General features: G+C 34.1%; 1 protein-coding gene across 3 annotated transcripts in view; it reads left to right on the top strand.

The window, feature by feature from the left end:
• Positions 1 to 19,729, top strand: part of CADM2 (cell adhesion molecule 2) — a 1,095,912-nt gene that overhangs the window by 978,439 nt on the left and 97,744 nt on the right. For all 3 annotated transcript variants that reach the window (XM_058437644.1, XM_032150399.2, XM_032150397.2), the window contains one exon: positions 17,036 to 17,214. In XM_058437644.1, coding sequence (XP_058293627.1) covers positions 17,036 to 17,214 — 179 coding nt within the window. The remainder of the gene's footprint in view (positions 1 to 17,035; positions 17,215 to 19,729) is intronic.

The following is a 19,729-nucleotide window of genomic DNA, read 5'->3' as shown; positions in this document are numbered from 1 at the left end:
GATACAAAATCAATGTGCAAAAATCACAAGCATTCTTATATACCAATAACAGACAAACACCCAAATCATAAGTGAACTCCCATCCACAATTGCTTCGAAGAGAATAAAATACCTAGGAATCCAACTTACAAGGGATGTGAAGGACCTCTTCAAGGACAACTACAAACCACTGCTCAACGAAATAAAAGAGGACACAAACAAATGAAAGAACATTCCATGCTAATGGACAGTAAGAATCAATATCATGAAAATGGCCATACTGCCCAAGGTAATTTATAGATTCAATGCCATCCCCATCAAGTTACCAATGACTTTCTTCACAGAATTGGAAAAAACTACTTTAAAGTTCATAGGGAACCAAAAGAGAGCCCACATTGCCAAGTCAATCCTAAGCCAAAAGAACAAAGCTGGAGGCATCACACTACCTGACTTCAAACTATACTACAAGGCTACAGTAACCAAAACAGCAGGGTACTGGTACCAAAACAGAGATATAGACCAATGAAACAGAACAGAGCCCTCAGAAATAATACCACACATCTACAACTATCTGATCTTTGACAAACCTGACAAAAACAAGAAATGGGGAAAGGATTCCCTATTTAACAAATGGTGCTGGGAAAACTGGCTAGCCATATGCAGAAAGCTGAAACTGGATCCCTTCCTTACACCTTATACAAAAATTAGTTCAAGATGGATTAAAGACTTAAACGTTAGACCTGAAATCATAAAAACCCTAGAATAAAACCTAGGCAATACCATTCAGGACATACACATGGGCAAAGACTTTATATCTAAAACACCAAAAGCAATGGCAACAAAAGCCAAAATTGACAAATGAGATCTAATTAAGCTAAAGAGCTTCTGCACAGCAAAAGAAACTACCATGATAGCGAACAGGCAACCTACAGAATGGGAGAAAATTTTTGCAATCTACTCATCTGACAAAGGGCTAATAACCAGAATCTACAATGAACTCAAACAAATTTACAAAAAAAAAACAAACAACCCCCTCACAAGTTGGCGAAGGATATGAACAGGCATTTCTCAAAAGAAGACATTTATGCAGCCGGAAGACACATGAAAAAATGCTCATCATCACTGGCCATCAGAGAAATGCAAATCAAAACCACAATGAGATACCATCTCACACCAGTTAGAATGGCCATCATTAAAAAGTCAGGAAACAACAGGTGCTGGAGAGGATGTGGAGAAATAGGAACACTTTTACACTGTTGGTGGGACTGTAAACTAGTTCAACCATTGTGGAAGACAGTGTGGTGATTCCTCAGGGATCTAGAACTAGAAATACCATTTGACCCAGCAATCCCATTACTGGGTATATACCCAAAGGATTATAAATCATGCTGCTATAAAGACACATGCACATGTATGTTTATTGCGGCACTACTCACAATAGCAAAGACTTGGAACCAACCCATATGTCCGACAATGATAGGCTGGATTAAGCAAATGTGGCACATATACACCATGGAATACTATGCAGCCATAAAAAATGATGAGTTCATGTCCTTTGTAGGGGCATGGATGAAACTGGAAACCATTATTCTCAGCAAACTATCACAAGGACAAAAACACAAACTCTGCATGTTCTCGCTCATAGGTGGGAATGAACAATGAGACCACTTGGACAAAGGGACACAGGAAGGGGAACATCACACTCCAGGGCCTGTTGTGGGGTGGGGGGAGGGGGAAGGGGTAGAATTAGGAAATATACGTAATGTAAATGATGAGTTATTGGGTGCAGCACACCAACATGGCACATGTATACATATGTAACAAACCTGCACGTTGTGCACATGTACCCTAGCACTTAAAGTATAATAAAAACAAATATATGTATAAAACAGTTATGTAGGCTCAAACCTTTGTTAGCATATCTAAATATTAAAGTTTCTAAACAGACCTAAATACACCTAGTTTCTGCCTCGATTTTATAATGAGACCAATATACAATTTTTATAATAGATGTATTTTTTAAAAGAATAGATTATATTGCATTCTTAATTTTATGTAACTTTTAGAAGACTGCAGGTTACAACTACAATACAAAATTAGTGCCAAAACAATATCAATGCAATGCAATACAATGGAAAGCCTAGAGCATAAATAAAATAAGCAGGATTTTAAAATAAAACACTCCTCAAGAGTATGTCTTTCTTATTAAATGCTATGTATAAAATGTTACTAAAATAATCAGTGGGAAAAACATAATGATAGTCTCCTTATCATATAGATATTCTTATACCAGCAGTACTTGGATAATAAAGGATACAGAGCATTTAGATTGGGGTGTGTATGTGTGTGTATATGTGTGTGTGTGTGTCTGTGTATATGTTTTACTTTGTGTTCTGATATCTAGAGAAGTGCAAAATTGTCTCAATTAACTAATTAAAAATTAAAAGTGATATAGTCAGTTTCTTCCAAAATGTCTTCAAAGATATAATATTGGAAAATTCGTTCTAAATTTTCAAAATTGAAAAAAAATTATGTGCAGTCCTTTCCATAATGAGTTTCTTTTCTGAGGTCTGTATGGTCTTTTGCTTCTATTTTATGGTTTCAAAATTTAATCACACATTGACTCGCTGGAAACACACAAGTGGTTATCTTGGAAATGAGATCGAATATATTTGGTTTTGTTTTTGAAACAAGAAGCTGACTCTTGGTAATCTCCACTGCTGTTATTTAGGCTGGGCATGGGCATCTGTGGTGTGTTGGGCACTCAATCATTTTCAATTAAATGTTCCAATGTCTTGTGAAAGTCCCATAAGAGCTTGCAGAACCACGATTATAGATCCACAGAGGAAATGTACTTCTTGAACATTTCCAGGTAAGCAGTTTTCTTGCAACAAAAAGCCAATTATTTTGAGGGATTATGTAAATGTTCACTGGAAAACCCTACACCAAACATGTCTCAATACATTTAAGACACCATGTTGGAATGGTGCTGTCATATACGTTTAGTAGATTTTCAGACATGCACTCTTTTGCTCATAGATTTAAAATTTGTATTTTTAAAAATAGATTAATTTTTGAGGTTACATTTAAGAATTTTACTCCTTAAAGTTTGGAAACATTGCATATGTGTTTATATAGCAAATTCGACAACATAGTAATTGTAGAAAGTTTGCAGAAAAATAATCACTCAACATTTTAAAAATTGAAATACTATAATTATGTATGTATTTTTAAAAGTTAGTCTATTGCTCTAAGGCTATTCAATAAGATTTGCTTTTTCTTTTTGCATTTTTTTCATAACATGTGTCATAAATTTGGAACTAATATCCCTCTAGTAGTCACCAATACAACTTACTGAGAAATGGATTATTGTCCACCTATTATACCAGCTGTTAAATATCTTGACTATCATTTCTGCATAAATGTACAAAGGAAATAAAATGTGAAAAATAGATTTAATTCAGAATCACTTTAGAGATGTGCTATTATTTTAATTAATAATGAAACTTGAAAAATTCTTATTCCTTAGCCACTTACTCAAAAAAAATACATCCTAAAAGAAATTTTCTTACATTACGCATCTTTTTTACACGTGATTTTGCAATACGTGTGTAACCTCAATCCAGGCATACAAAACTCAAACATATAGAAGCTTCTACATTTCAAAGCTAAATAAAATAAAATAAAATATAAAATAAACAGCAAACAGTGCCAGTGTTTAAAAGTATAGAAAATATGAACATTTACAAAAACCTCCAATTTGAATAGGCAGATTTTCTCAGTGATTGAGGAGAGCTCTAAAGCCCAAGTCTTGCAAATGCAGAGTACCAGAAGTGCTTCAAGGAAAAGAGAAAGGAAAGCAGAAGATAAGACTTTAAAAAGACGGGGAATAGAGCAGCACCTATGATAACGTGGGGCCAGGAGATGTCATGGAAATGTGAGGCATGGTGCACTTAAGCACCATCACTCAAAATTGCAAGGACGAAGATAGTGATGCAACCATGTAGAAGCAACAGTGAAAATACAACAGCATTGAAGCGCAGGGACAAGAGAACTCCTGGGATACAGCACTCTCACTGTGGGTCACTAATGTAGTGTTTTTCAAATTGCAACTTGTGACTCTTTAATGAGTTATAAAATCAATTTATATGACTTTTTTTATAAAAAGAAAATAATAGAATAGAAAAGGAAAATGTAGAAAAGAAGAAATAGTAAAGAAAATGTCACAGAATATAAGAGAGAGCATGCTATTATTTCTTCTATATATGTGTTTACATATAATGTATGGTAGTCAAATATATTTTTTATTGTATGTCACACCTTAAAGGGTTTGAAAATTGTTGCAATAAGCATATCAGCTTGAGAAAGCTGGGTATTGCAGAAATTTAGGGAAAAAAACATGTTAAGTCTTAATTCAGTTCCTATGAAACAACACTATATAAAAATGTGCGTTCAAACTAAAGATATCTTATCTCTAGAAAACAAAGTTGAGTGTCACCAAAACTCCTCTGGTTAATAACAGAGAAGTTTGATCCTTTGAGAATGATTGCATCTAAATGATTTAAAAAATACCTTCAAAACTTTACATTTTAAGTTTCAATTGTCTTCAAGCTTTACTTATTCAGAGCATTTAATTTTTCAGCTATCAGATAAATGCTGTGGACTTTACTATTACTTTCTGAAGATCACTGGTTTTGATATTAGAAATAAAACAAATCATGAAGCAGAAGCAGTAGTATAATGGTAACACAGTGTTTAATATCAATATTAGATCTTATAAGGTTAATGAGCACTATTTTATAGTAAAGGAAGCAATGGGTTGTAAAGTTACTCTTATATAAAAAATAGGACCCCATCATTCCAAAATGTCCTTGAATTAAATGGTTTACAGGCTTCTGATTGATTAGGATGCTTATAGAAACATTTTATATTGTATCACATTGTTCTTATGATGTACACAGGTTGATAAAATGGAAGATTCTGAGAAATGCACACTCATAATTTTTTCATTATGAAAACATGAAAATATTGAAAAGAGTTCTTTGGTCAAAATTGTTAATAGTCAATAATTTTCAAATAAGTTGAAAACTTTTCTGAAGAATGATTATTGTTAAATATAAAGATTTTATGCGGAATGTACATATACACAGTAGATGAGAGAATGAATGCTTATTCAAGATATTTTGATCTTTTAATCAGGAATTAATATTCCATGTTTACCAAAGAAAAGAAATGTTAAGTGTAGATTAGGCATGGGTAATTGTTTTGCTTCAGCAGAAAGTCCTTAAGAGATTAGCTTAAGCATTTGTCACAATCTTGAATATTTTTCTTTCAACGCAAAAATCTGTCACTCCTTCATGATCATAGCAATCTTATCTTTTCTAAGGATAATCTTTTATTTGTTGTGCCATAAATTGGCTGGAATTATACAGTTTGTAGTGTGATGTGACTGCTTTGTTTTTTAAAACTGTTAAAATAATCATCAATGAACACTACCTTATCGGTAAAAAAGTAGTTCAGGATTTTACAGGCACTCTAAAAATGCCATTATTTTCAAGTCTTCTAAAGAGCACTTACCTCTTTCTTGCATAGGTTATTTCCTGTTTCAACTACAAGCTTCTAAGCTTGGAGGCAAGAAGTGCCTTAAAAAATCAGAATCAAGTAGCACATGCTGACATTAATCAGAATAGAAGTCCGTTTTTTATTTGCTATCAAAGTCTAAAATCTACTGGTGAAATTAATATGCATGTTATTTTCCCCTGTAAAGCTAACCGATAATGTAATGAGACTCCTCCCACTTGACACTATACTAGTGTCATAATTGGTTTTAAAAACTTGTATAAGTAGGTAAACTTAGAATCAGCATTTCAATTTACAGTTTAAGGGAGTAAGTAGGCTTGAGTTTTCCACTTCAAACTTCATTTATTACTGCATGAAAATGTCCTTGACCCTGTCAGACAGAAGTACTGATAGTGATGTTTGAGTAGAAACTTTTGTTGTTGAGACTTGCAACAAGAGTCTTTGGGATTCTGAAAGTATAAATAGAAGAAAAAAAGTCTATTGCTTTTCATAAAATCAATTGTGCAGATATGGGCAATGCCGTCTCAATACTGCGCAAACTGTAACCCATGATAATTGTGAGGATGAAATAAGAAACCGAAGAACATACCCAGAAATATTTAAAACAGAAGAGTAGAGGCCAAGGAGAAGAAAAGCTAAGGAACCACCTTGTTCTTTCTCACACACAAATACACAAAGACACATTAAATTAATCAATGCAAGTAACTGCAATAGGTGAAACAACACAGTGGGAAATCTGTAATTTAAAAGATAAGTTGTTTAAGAATTTACTTCGTCTGGTCATTTATTCAATCCTCTCCTTCCTTTTTCTCTGTACATTTATGCTTCTGTTTCAGTACCAAATATCTGAAATGTTAAAACAAATCCAATTTAACAAATGAGGGTACTAACTATATTAAGATACAAAGTTTTTCAAAAATATCTATTTTCAATATTATGTTAACCAGCTTTGGGATGGAGAAATGTGTATGTCTAATCACATATTCTTAGTGACATTAATGATAATACATTATGCATATTTCAACAGATTGGAAAACCACGACAACAAAAAACCTCCAAGATACAGTAATGAAATTTAGTTTGGCTTTAAAATTGCCTTTGTCCTTGCTCTTCATGTGCACACTTGCATGATGACTTCAAGGACAGTATTTAGTAAAACAAACACCACTTACCTTCTCCCCCTTTTTCTTTAGCTTGCTTTGATTTCGTGCTAAAGGCACAGAGAAGATGGAAAAGTTGGGTTCATTAGGGCTGGGAATTAACTAGATAATAATGGATGGAGAAAGGGAAAAAACAAAACAAATCTGATTGACTGGATCGTAAGACTGGCTAAGGAGGGAAGTGAAGGGGAGGGGGCATTAAAGAATAAAGTTAAGACTGGAGGTTTTGATGATATATAAGAGAGTAATGAACTGAACAAATAGAAGTTTGTAATTAGAAAAATAATGAGACTTTTATGGAAGTAACAATGATGACAATGTGAAGTGTGTCATCATGGCGGAGGTGGAGCTAACAAAATAATTATTGGACAGGAGAAAATCAGAGAACTGAGAAGTCAAGGTATTAGTGGGATTATAAAGATAAACATTCAGGACAATAAATTTTGAAATAATTTTTTTCTTGCTCCTATGACACTAATCTCTTGATTTTTTTTCTTAGAATTCTTAGACTGTATTGCCTTTTCTTATTTTCTAAGTAAGTGTATTCTAAGATGTTCAATGATGTGCTCCTTTGTTTTCTTTCTTTAGCTTGGAAACATGGTTGGCACCCATCTCTGTAAAAATTCCAGTTCTGCCCTCTTCTCTGATTTCTAATTATTTATTTATTTAATTGCTGGATCAAGATGAATTTCTTGGTTTTCTTGTAACACTTGAATTCAGCATGTTCAAAATGGAAATCATCAGATTTTCCCTCCTGGGTTTATTTCAGTCTCTTTTTCTTCTCCTTTTTGTTTAATTGGTTCGTTGGTTAGTCTTTAAATTGTTGTTTACCTTTTTGGCACTACGATTGCACCTGTTGTACAGACTAGATGCTGTAAAGAGAGTTTCTTTTATCTCTTCCTTAACACCATACACTGCCTAGCTTCAGAAAAGTTGTATTTACTTTTTCAGGGCTCTTTTATTGCTTATTGTGTGCTTTCCTTTATTATTTCTCTCCCTTATGTAGGAACTTATCTGTCTTAAGAACTATATATATGGCCTCTTTATTGGATTTTCCCCAGATGTTTCACATTAATTTTCTTAAAGGAAACTGATCAGGAATACTCATGTCTCAAAAATCAAAATAAGATAATTTCATTTTTAAAGAAAGTCTAGATTCTTCAGCTGGCACTCCAGGCCCTCTTTCTTACTTTAAATGTACAGATGTTTCCCCTACACCTGTACCCCAAACTTTTCTATTTCTTTGCTTTTGTTCATGTTGCTCCCGTTTATGACCAAAACTTTCCTTCCTACATTTCATTCTCTCTTCTATATTGGTGTAACCATCAGTTTTCTGGTCTTATACTAAAATAATACTTTTTCATGTTCTGCTTTTCATCCTATAGACTTTCTCTTGGACTAAGCTACTTATAAGCATACTTGTTCCTGATTCTTCATACACGACTTATAGTTTGCCTTTTGCTTTCATTACTCCCAACTCAGTTATCATGTTAAGTGCTTTCAACCTTACCTTTTCTTAATTTGTAATTTTTTGCCAATAGCAATTTTACTTGGTAACCCTATTCTCATTTCTTTCCTGGCATTCCCAATATTTAAATTAATCTTTCCAACATTATGGCCTCTTGAGGGCAAGCATTCTACCCAGGGCTCAGACTCCTATTGAGTCGGTGTATTCTATTTCTACTTGTCAAAATTCTGCTATAATTAAACACCGTAATCAAGAGTTTCATTTTTCATAAAGCCTATTATAATGTCCCTAATGTAGGTGATGAATCTTTCTGATGTTTTATAACTCATTTATGCCACTTACTGTATGCTACCAACTATTATGGTTGATGACATATATCTTATAGAAACCACTAGAATATAATACCACAGAGCAGATATTTATTTTAGTTTTTTATACCCCTCACAATCCCTGGTTCAAAAACTTGCACAGATTTGTTTATAGATAATTATTTGATAATTTCATGCATTTATCAAGTACCTATTAAAGAACATACAGCCATTTTTAACTAACAAAAAAGAAAATTCGTTGATCTCTTATCTGTCTTAAGATATAAGTGTAGAATAGGACGTTTTCTGTTAATTAAACCTGTGGAAATACATTGAAGACTACTCTACAATAAATAGTTCTGAAGTTTTGTTTTTCCTCATGCATATATGTATAAAGACTAATAGGCACATAGATGTTTCATTTATTATATTTTTTAAAAAGCCTAAATTTTAATAAGTAAAACACTCAAATTTAAGCTTGCTTATTCTATAATTTATTTGGTATTTAAAGAATTGCTCCCATGAAAGTATGAAATCAATACCAAGAATAAAAGAAAATCTAATTTCATTACAACTAAATTGCACAAAAATGAAATCTGAGGAGAAAACACAGCTTGATGTACACTGCAATGACCTAAAGCAATATTTTTTCAATAATTAATATGACTTTACATATATGTGGAATGCTATTTATAAATTATGTTTAGAAATATTTACTTGATCTTCAATAACAAAAAACCCTTAGTGTAGTTTTTAAATTTGTAATGATCACTGCAATGAATAGACCCACAAGTAGTCCTTTTGTATTTCTTGCTGTTTTTCAACTACATCCTTAACTTCTGACAGAAAGTTATTAAAAATTATATTTTTAATCAGCTTCACAATTTTCAGAATACTGCTCTTTTAGATTGCTTTGTATTTACATTTTAATTTTTTAAAAAAGCTACCAAGCAACCCCAGCTTCTAATATTTCTCCTCTTCTCCTTTTTTCTTCCTCCTCAATTATTTAGCAGTGTTTGGGCTTCGTTTAGAGATGTAATCTCAGTCTACCCAAAGGGGAAATGCCTAGGCTAAAGTTTGCTCAGGATTCTTTTTTCCTGAACTCAATAAAACTTTAAATCTTTTACTTGAACAATTTCCAAATCCACTTGTCAATTAATTTACGTTTACTTATCCCTCCCTTTCTCTAAAAATATGATAACATAAACATTGGGCGTATTATGCATAGACTCTTACTACAATTTCTTAATCAAAAAGACTTTGCTTAAAGCAGAAAAAGGATCAAGATGTTTTTGTAACTCCTACCACCTTATTTCACTTTCCAGTGAAAATATCACAGGAAATAGAGAGGGATTAAGTTTTTAAAAATCTCCCTGGTTTTAAAACTTTAATAATATTTACTGCCCATCTGTGGAATTTCTAAACTGAAATAAAGCCAGTAGGCATCTTCCTATGATGACATGGTACATAAGGCATAAAGTTACTGACTATATGATTCTGCTTTGTCTTAAAGGAAGTGTAAGATATAAATATTTGAAATTTTTGTTCATTTTCCTTTAAGATAGAACAAGATGTTTTCTTGAACGTGACTTTTTTTTTTTCAAATAGGAAAGGTGACTTTTTTTTCATCTAGGAAAAGTCAGTTTAATTTTCATAGGATTAATTTTAGTGTTAGACCCCAACATATCCTGTCCTTATGAAAAAAAGGCAGCACAAATCCCAAGTGGGATATCACTGTTTGGAAAAAGGAGAGACTGGAGAATTTCAAATTTTGCATAGTGTTTAACTCCTGCCCCTTTCTACACCAGGAAGATTCTTTTCCTAGGAGACCTACGTGATGGGACTCACTTCTCCATTACTGAACTTCTTGTCCTTTAGTCCTGTTAGGAAGCACGAACCTAAAAGAGGGGATGTGAACGATTAAGGCAAAGAAAGTTTTCATTCTCTGTACCTAGGGAGTGAATAATCCCATAGTTTCTAATCACAGAAAAGATTAGAAGCACTGTTGCTATGGTATAACTGCACAGAATAAATGCCCCAAATTCAAATTAAAGAATTTCACTGAAAATTAGTAATCAGGTTTGTATCTGGTTCAAAATATTAAATAAAAATCAGCATCTGAGAGACTTGTGGCAATACCTTTCAACAGTAACTTATAAATTAGGAATTGTGCAACATACAGGTAATCTCTTATTAGATATGTAGAAAACAAAACACGGAGTTAATAGGTTTTCTAAAAAAAAAATCTGTTCGGATTAAAAACAACTTCTTCAATGAATGCCTCAGGATATTTGACAATAAATGTATAAACATATTTTGTTTCTCTTTTTACTTTTAACTTTTCTGCTGCTCTAGGAAGAAACTGTTGAAAAAAATATCTTTAGATATAAGGAAAAATAAACATCTTTATAGTTTTATAGAATTGATAGAAACAAAATCAAAATTTTATCTCAAACATAAGTTTTCCAACTTTTTAATTATTTGGGCTGGTTAAAGAGAAACGTTCTGGATGGACTAAGTGTTCTCATGTAGAGTGGCGTAACGTTATCGTCTCACATCTGATGCTGTTTTCACTGTCCTGTTACTCCTGGTGTCTAGCTCCTACTCTTTTTTCAGCCTTATCACATAGAAACTGTAGACTGGAACCACTTTTAAATGATCTCTTTGGATGCCTGAACAGCGGGGAAGATTGTTCTTCATTTGTAACAAGAAACTCAATCATTTCTGGGTTCCAATTAGAGAAAGCCTAGGGGGCCCTCTTTATTAAGATAAAACACAAATTGTATCAAGACTTGCTAAACCACTTAATATTTTTATGGTGATATTAAGAAGCTTGAACATTTTAAATACGAATTGGGAATATGTGTAGGCTATTTTTAATCTATGCAGAAACTCTAACCTCTATTTCATTAAATTTGCATCTTATGGTGCTATTTTGCCACCTTGAAGATTTACCACAGAGACTAGGATTAAAAATTTTTGAAGGATTTAGATCAGTGTCAGCAAAGACTTACACAACTACATTCTCCTGTTAACCAGTTTTGTAGATTCTGTTGTTATTTCCTTTAAGGAATTTTTTTTTGAAAAAATTTGTTTTAAAGTACAGGTTGGCAACTTGAATACTTTATCTAGATCTTTAACTGCATTTCTATGTAGACAATTTAAAAAAACATCTGAATTTAACTACATATTTACAGAGCCATTTGCTTTAAGATAAGACAAAAAGCTTATAAACAGAACTAGGAAAAAATCATGACAGTTTAGATTTTGGGGGATAATTTTGAGTGTATGGAAGTGTATAAATACATGCATACAATTTTCTCTGTATGTTTACAAGTTCAAACATCAAGAAAAGTTTGCCTCCTAAGATACTAAATTACTTCCTTTGAGTAGTATTATAAAGATGAATTTTCTAAACCCCAAAGTATCACCAGTACAACTGCTATTTTAATATGGGTCTTATGTAACTTTGTGGAAAGGACAAGATTTCTACATTGCTACAAATCATAGTTTTATTTTATCATTTTTTGCTGCTTCAAGAGATGTTAAGGATGTACATAGTACAAGACAATCCAGCCTGTTTTAAAATAAGAATTGGTAAGTTCAAATAGCAGTTAAAAGATTTAGGATAAATGAAGCAAGTTGAGAACTATTAATAATTTGACTTTTATTAAGGATACTAGGGGAGTGATTTGTCTATCTAATTGAGTGATACATATTATTATATTTTTCCAATATTTTATATACCTAGTTTCTTCACTTGTTATCATATAGTGCTCTTTCAGAATTTTCATGGATGTAGATCTGATAAAATCATCCTCCCTTTTTGTTTTTTATCTTCCTGAAGACAGAAAAAACAAACTGTTTACTACTTTTTACTTACACATTTACTACAACACTTGATCTCTGACCACCAAAATGTGTGTTACCAACAATCAGTTTCCCCTACCAACAATCAGTTTTTCATGAGACACCAATTGGGTGCCATGTAATTCAATTCATGTGTACGTCAGACTGCAGACTGAGGTCTCAGTCCCACAAGATTGCCTCCCATTTCAGATGCCACTCACATGCACTAGGCTGTTACCTGTACTTCTGACCAACTGCCTACAAACCATGATTTCCGTGACTTCCTTCTTGGGTTTTGTTAATTTGGTAGGATACCTCACAGAACTCAGGGAAACACTTTGCTTATATTCACTCATTAATTATAAAGAATATTACACAAAACTATCAAAACCCTAGGAGAAAACCTAGGCAATAACATTCAGGACATAGGTATGGTCAAAGAGTTCATGATGAAAACGCCCAAAGCAATTGCAACAAAAGCCAAAATTGACAAATGAGATCTAATTAAACTAAAGAGCTTCTGCACAGCAAAAGAAACTATCATCAGAGTGAACAGGAAACCTACAGAATGGGAGAAAATTTTTGCAATCTACCCATCTGACAAAGGGCTAATATTTAGAATCTACAAGGAGCTTAAAGCAATTTACAAGATAAAAAACAACAACCCCATCAGAAAGTGGGCAAAGGATATGAACAGGCACTTCTCAAAAGGAGAGATTTATGCAGCCAACAAACATACGAAAAAAAGTTCAACATCACTGGTCATTGGAGAAATGAAAATCAAAACCACAATGAGGTACCATCTCACACCAGTCAGAATGGTGATTATTAAAAAGTCAGGAAGCAATAGATGCTGGCAAGGCTGTGGAGAAATAGGAACGCTTTTACACTGTTGGTGGGAATGCAAATTAGTTCAACCATTGTGGCAGGCAGTGTGGTGATTTCTCAAGGATCTAGAACCAGAAACACCATTTAACCCAGCAATCCCATTACTGGATATATACGTAAAGGAATATAAATCATTCTAATATAAAGACACAAATTCCTCAAGGATCTATAACCAGAAATACCATTCGACCCAGCAAGCCCATTACTGGGTATATACCCAAAGTAATATAAATCATTCTAATGTAAAGACACATGCACACATACGTTTATTGCAGCACTATTTACAATAGCAAAGACTTGGAACCAATGCAAATGCCCATCATTGATAGACGGGATAAGGAAAATGTGGCACATATACACCATGGAATACTATGCAGCCATAAAAAGGAATAAGATCATGTCCTTTGCAGGGATATGAATAAAGCTGGAAGCCATCATCCTCAGCAAACTAATACAGGAACGGAAAACCAAACACTCTATGTTCTCACTCATAAGTGGGAGTTGAACAGTGAGAACACGTGGACACAGGAAGGGGAACAACACAAACTGGAGCCTGTTGCAGGGTCGGGGGTGAGGGGAGGGAACCTAGATGATGGGTTGATGGATGCAGGAAACCACCATGGTAGAGTATACCTACGTAACAGGCCTGCACGTTCTACACATGTTTCATGGAACTTAAATTTAAAAAAAAATCTATATCTATCTGTATCTATCTATCTGTATCTATCTCTCTCTCTCTCTCTCTCTCTCTCTCTCAAAGGCAACTGATGAACAGCAAGATGAGGAGATGGATAGGGCAAGGTATGCGGGAAGAGGAGTGGAGCTTCCATGCCCTCTCCTGGCATGCCTCCATCTTGGACCTTCCACATGCTCTGCAATACAGAAGCTCTCCAAACCCTGTCCTTTTGGGTTTTATGGGGGCTTATTTAGATAGGCATAATTGATTATATCACTGACCATTGATGATCATCTAACCTTCAGTCACCTCAGCTCCCTGGAGGTTGAAAGGAAAATGGGACTGAAAGTTCCAACCTGTAATTACCCAGTAAGCTGCCTAGGAGCCCATCAGAAACTTCTGATTAGAACATCTCATAGGAGCATCTCAGAGCAAAAGATTCTCTTATCACTCCCAAGGGACTTAGAAGCTCTGTGTCAGAATCTACTATCACTCAGGAATTTACAGTCATGCACCACATAACAACACTTTGATCAATGATGCACCACATATAGGATAGTGGTCCCAAACTATTATAATACTATATTTTTACTATACATTTTCCATGTCTATACACTCAAATACTTACCATTGTGTTACAATTTGTTCCAGTATTCAGAGCAGTAACATGATGTACAAGTTTATAGCATAATCAGTAGGCTATAGCATATAGCCAAGGTGTGTCGTAAGCTATGCGATCTAGGTTTGTGTAAATGTAGCCTATGGTGTTTATATAATGACAAAATCACTTAATGACACATTTCTCAGACTATATCCTCATAGTTAAGTGGCATATGACTATATAAAGGTCTTAGGAGTTTCTTGCCAGGAACTAGGGTCAAAGGCTAAATAAAACAAAAATTTCTGCTATCACCCCTATCTATCGGGGCTTCAGGAGCACTGTGTTAGGGGCTGGGGGAGAAGAGAAAATACGTATTTCTTATATTACAAGATCACACTCTCCAAATGTTTTCAGTACTTAAACACTTGATGATCAGTTCCTTTATCACAATGCCAATCTGCTTGTTTTGATATTGTTTACAATATTTGTTATTATTTTTCACAACTTTTATCCCGTCTACGAAATTTTGTTTGAATAGTATATATCCTTCCTCTTAGAAAGGATGCCATACCCATAGACATCACTTACTCAATGCCTCTGTTCTAATTGTGTTCACAATAACATAAAATAAATTCAATACTTCTATCAAATTCAGCAAAGCTTTTGAGAAAATGATTCCATGTGATAAAATTATGCTGAAATTAGAAAACTTTCCATACTAAGTCTAGAAAACTATTCATCATGTTAGAAAGCAGGAGGTAGTAGATGAAGCATCAACTATAGAGGAAGACCAGGGTTTGAATACTTCTCTCATCTATATTCTTATATGCAGTACATTTTAAAAAGTGATATTCATCCAAGTGTTCTTTTGAAAAGTACAGAAAATAAATGTAAATTACTTAGAATAACAACTAGCAGATGGTAATAGATATTATTAACAACTATTTCTTTATTTTATTTTATTATTATTATACTTTAAGTTTTAGGGTACATGTGCACAACGTGCAGATTTGTTGCATATGTATACATGTGCCATGTTGGTGTGCTGCACCCATTAACTCGTCATTTACATTAGGTGTATCTCCTAATGCTATCCCTCCCCCCTCCCCCCACCCCACAATAGGCCCCGGAGTGTGATGTTCCCCTTCCTGTATCCATGTGTTCTCATTGTTCAATTCCCACCTATGAGTGAGAACATGCAGTGTTTGGTTTCTTGTCCTTGCGATAGTTTACTGAGAATGATGATTTCCAGCTTCATCCATGTCCCTACGAAGGACATGAACTCATCATTTTTTATGGCTGCATAGTATTCCATGGTGTATATGTGCCACATTTTCTTAATCCAGTCTATCGTTGTTGGACATTTAGGTTGGTTCCAAGTCTTTGCTATTGTGAATAGTGCTGCTATAAACATTTCTATCATTAATTATTACAGAAGGCTGAAATTTTTGAAGAGGGGAATCTATGGTTCATTTATCCTTTCTTTTCTAAAAGCATATTTTGAGATAAGGATCCTTTGCAGGAATTTTTTTAAAAGAAAACTCACAGTGAAAACCTCTAAAAGAATAAGAAAAGCAGCAGAGGTGAAATGGAAAAGATTCAGGTGGTTTCAAGCAAAGCTGTGCCACAGGGGTGGCCCTAAGTGCAAAGATTTTTATCTTTTGTATATTTATTTTATATTTTATATTCTTTTTTTTTTTTTTTAAGACGGAGTCTCGCTCTGTCGCCCAGGCTGGAGTGCGGTGGCGCGATCTCGGCTCACTGCAAGCTCCGCCTCCCGGGTTCACGCCATTCTCCTGCCTCAGCGTCTCCGAGTAGCTGGGACTACAGGCGCCCGTCACCACGCCCGGCTAATTTTTTGTATTTTTAGTAGAGACGGGGTTTCACCGTGGTCTCGATCTCCTGACCTCGTGATCCGCCTGCCTCGGCCTCCCAAAGTGCTGGGATTACAAGCGTGAGCCACCGTGCCCAGCCTATATTTTATATTCTTATTTTATATTTATTTATATGTAGGAATATAAATACTTATATATTTAGTGTTATTATAATATAATAAGTATTATTTAGTATTCATTATTATATATATACTCATATTTTATATACATATTTATAAAAATTATATATGTACATAAATATAAATATTTATATTTACTTATATTCAAATACATCTGAGGAAGATGTGCCCCAATAGCCTAAGAGCAGTCTTCCAATGTGGGGTGTGAGCCATTAGCAGCAGAATCTGGGCCACAGGACTTGAGCAGAGGACCAGAAATGACTGCTTCTGCGACTCAACAATTTAGTCTCTGAATACATATCTGCTTAATTAAATAGAATAGAAGCAGATTATATTTGCTATACCTCCGACTCTTTTGAGTGAGTGTGTGATGGTCCTTTTGGTATCTTATAGAAGTTAGCATATGGTTATGTACAAAATACATGTTAAATATTAAAAAATTGATTCACTAAATTTACAGATATATAAAATTTCTTATTTTTGCTATCTACGTGCATGTTTCAATCCAACAGGCCAGAACCTGTTTTGTGGACAAAGGATGGCGGAGAATTACCAGATCCTGACCGAATGGTTGTGAGTGGTAGGGAGCTGAACATTCTTTTCCTGAACAAAACGGATAACGGTACATATCGATGTGAAGCCACAAACACCATTGGCCAAAGCAGCGCGGAGTATGTTCTCATTGTGCATGGTGAGTACCTTTTGGAAAACATTGTATGTGAAAGGATGCGTAACTTGAAAAACTGTTTAAATATATCAAAATTTCAAGTGCAGTAAACAAAATTACATGTTTTTTTTATTTCAGGACATCTCGTAAATATCTCCAAGATTTAATATCAACATATTCCCAGTCAGACTGATAAAATTGTAACATACGTAAAAATATTTTTTTGTGAAAACCTTTCTCAATTATAAATATACTTCTTCCATGTTGGCTCATAAACTATATTAATGATTGTGTTTATTTTATTTTTATTTATTTTTTTTTTTGGAGACAGAGTCTTGCTCTGTTGCCCAGGCTGGAGTGCAGTGGCGTGATCTCAGCTCATTGCAGTCTCCACCTCCCGGGTTCAAGCAATTCTCGTGCTTCACCTCCCGAGTAGCTGGGATTACAAGCACGCACCACTATATTTTTAGTAGAGATGGGCTTTTGCCATGTTCACCAGGCTTATCTCAAACTCCTGGCTTCAAGTTATCAGCCTGCCTCGGCTTCCCAAAGTGCTGGAATTACAGGTGTGAGCCATCGCACCCGGCTGATTGTCTTTAAATTCTCTAAATAAATGCGTTCACTTATAATCCAGAATCATGAAAATTACATTTCCTCTAAGCTAATTTTTATTGTATTATCATAAACATATACTTTATAACTTCTGTAATTTGGTTTCACAAAGAATGACAGTGTCATTAAAATGCAGCAAAAATGGGAGTGTACAATATTAACAATAACTGCATTAATTTCATTGAACAATAATTTACAGTTCCTACAGACTTTTTTTTGACTCTACTTATCTCACAATTTGAGTAAATATAACAAAATCACAGAAAGAAATACCAGTTGCCATGAGTGAATAAAATTTCTGTTTTTTCCAACTTTCAAGTGCCACAATGGGTTTTTCATAAGGTAGCTTCTTTTAGATATTGTTAGATGGAGATGAATGTTTATGAGATTGATGAATATTGCAAAAATAAAATTAGGTTTCTTTACTACAGTACTTCTCAGACTTTATTGTATATGTCAGGGTGCATTGCGAATCTCCACTAGGAAGAGCCATTAGCCAGTGTAAGATTTTCATCATATTTCACTAAGAAAACCTTTCTGGGACTAGTATTATATTCAACATAATATTACAGTATACTAAATGAGTGTTGTGTATAACCCAGTGCTGTCATAAATCGTGGATCTTAGAAACTACGGACAAAATATGTTTATTTGATATCTTTCCCTTGAATGCATTTATGGAATACTAAAAGACATATGTGTTCGTTCCATACCTTTCCAAAAAGAATTTTGGGGGTCTAGTCTATTTCTTTGTAAAGAGATTAATTTTAGGGAAAAATTAATCTAACGAGAGTTATTTTTCCCAGGTATTCATTTTGTTCATTTTGCCAAAGTTGGAAAAAATTAATATGTTCACTCAATATACAGTTTTCCTATTTTCAAGTTGCATTATTATATAAAATCTCTCAGCACTTAATACCGCTTTGCTATGGTAAGCAACGAAAGGCTCACAATGAATAGGCTATTCGTGTAAAACATCTAGAAAATAGTAGAACTAACAGTTGAATTTCTAGCACTTTATGAATTGTACAAAATTCAACTTTGGAAAAATTAGCCTAATCCAATTAGACTGCTAAATTGGATTTAAATGGGATAATCCCTGTAGATAGACCCTGCTGGCCTTTCTGCCAGAGAGAATGTTACAACCACTGGGTGTGTCAGGAAGGTAAGTGAGTTCCTTAGAGCAGGATCCAAGAGTAGATTTCAGCTGATGCTCCCTGGATGTTTAGATCATGCAGTCGTGTAAGGAAAGTGTAGTCTATCTGATTCACCGTAATTTTCCTAGTGCTTCTCTCACCCAACAGTTTCTGAGAACCTGGGGACATGTTGTATAGCATGTCACCTGGTGTCAAAAGCAATATGACATAAAATATTGAGAATTAGAAGAGAAGTGACAGAAAAAATAATATAGCTAAATGAAAAGTATATCATTTTTTTAAAGTAGCTCAAGTTAGGAAAATTCATTTATTTTCTCAGTGTTTGCAAGCTAGCCAACAGCATGATTTCCTAAATAGCCAAGCTACCTTTAGGTAGTTGGCAGTTGACGTATTTCTGATAAATACTTCCCTAAGCACTTTGTGAGAAGTCATTTTTGGCTTTGCTTTTTGAACTACAATTCATCAAAAGCACCCCATAGATTAACGCTATTCATGCTGCTAGATAAATGCTGTGAAGTTCAACAGTGGCTTACCTAGGATTATTGACATAAGTAATGAGAGGCTCGATGAAACAGGGAAACCATATTATGCTGTGTTTAAAAGGGGCGCCAATTGGGTTCATGGCAAAGTAAAGGTTTTTTCCCCTTTGCACACTGGGTATAATGTTTCATTAGTCACCAGTTGTATAAATATAAAAAGCTACTCTCTTCTGTTAATGGTTTGGCTGTTTCAAAACCTTACTAAATGATGAAATTTGAGTGGCATTTCGA

The sequence above is a fragment of the Hylobates moloch genome, unplaced genomic scaffold, assembly GCF_009828535.3.
Source record: "Hylobates moloch isolate HMO894 unplaced genomic scaffold, HMol_V3 SCAFFOLD_4, whole genome shotgun sequence".
In the NCBI taxonomy this organism is placed as follows: Eukaryota; Metazoa; Chordata; class Mammalia; order Primates; family Hylobatidae; genus Hylobates; species Hylobates moloch.
This window is presented reverse-complemented; position numbering and strand designations above follow the sequence as displayed.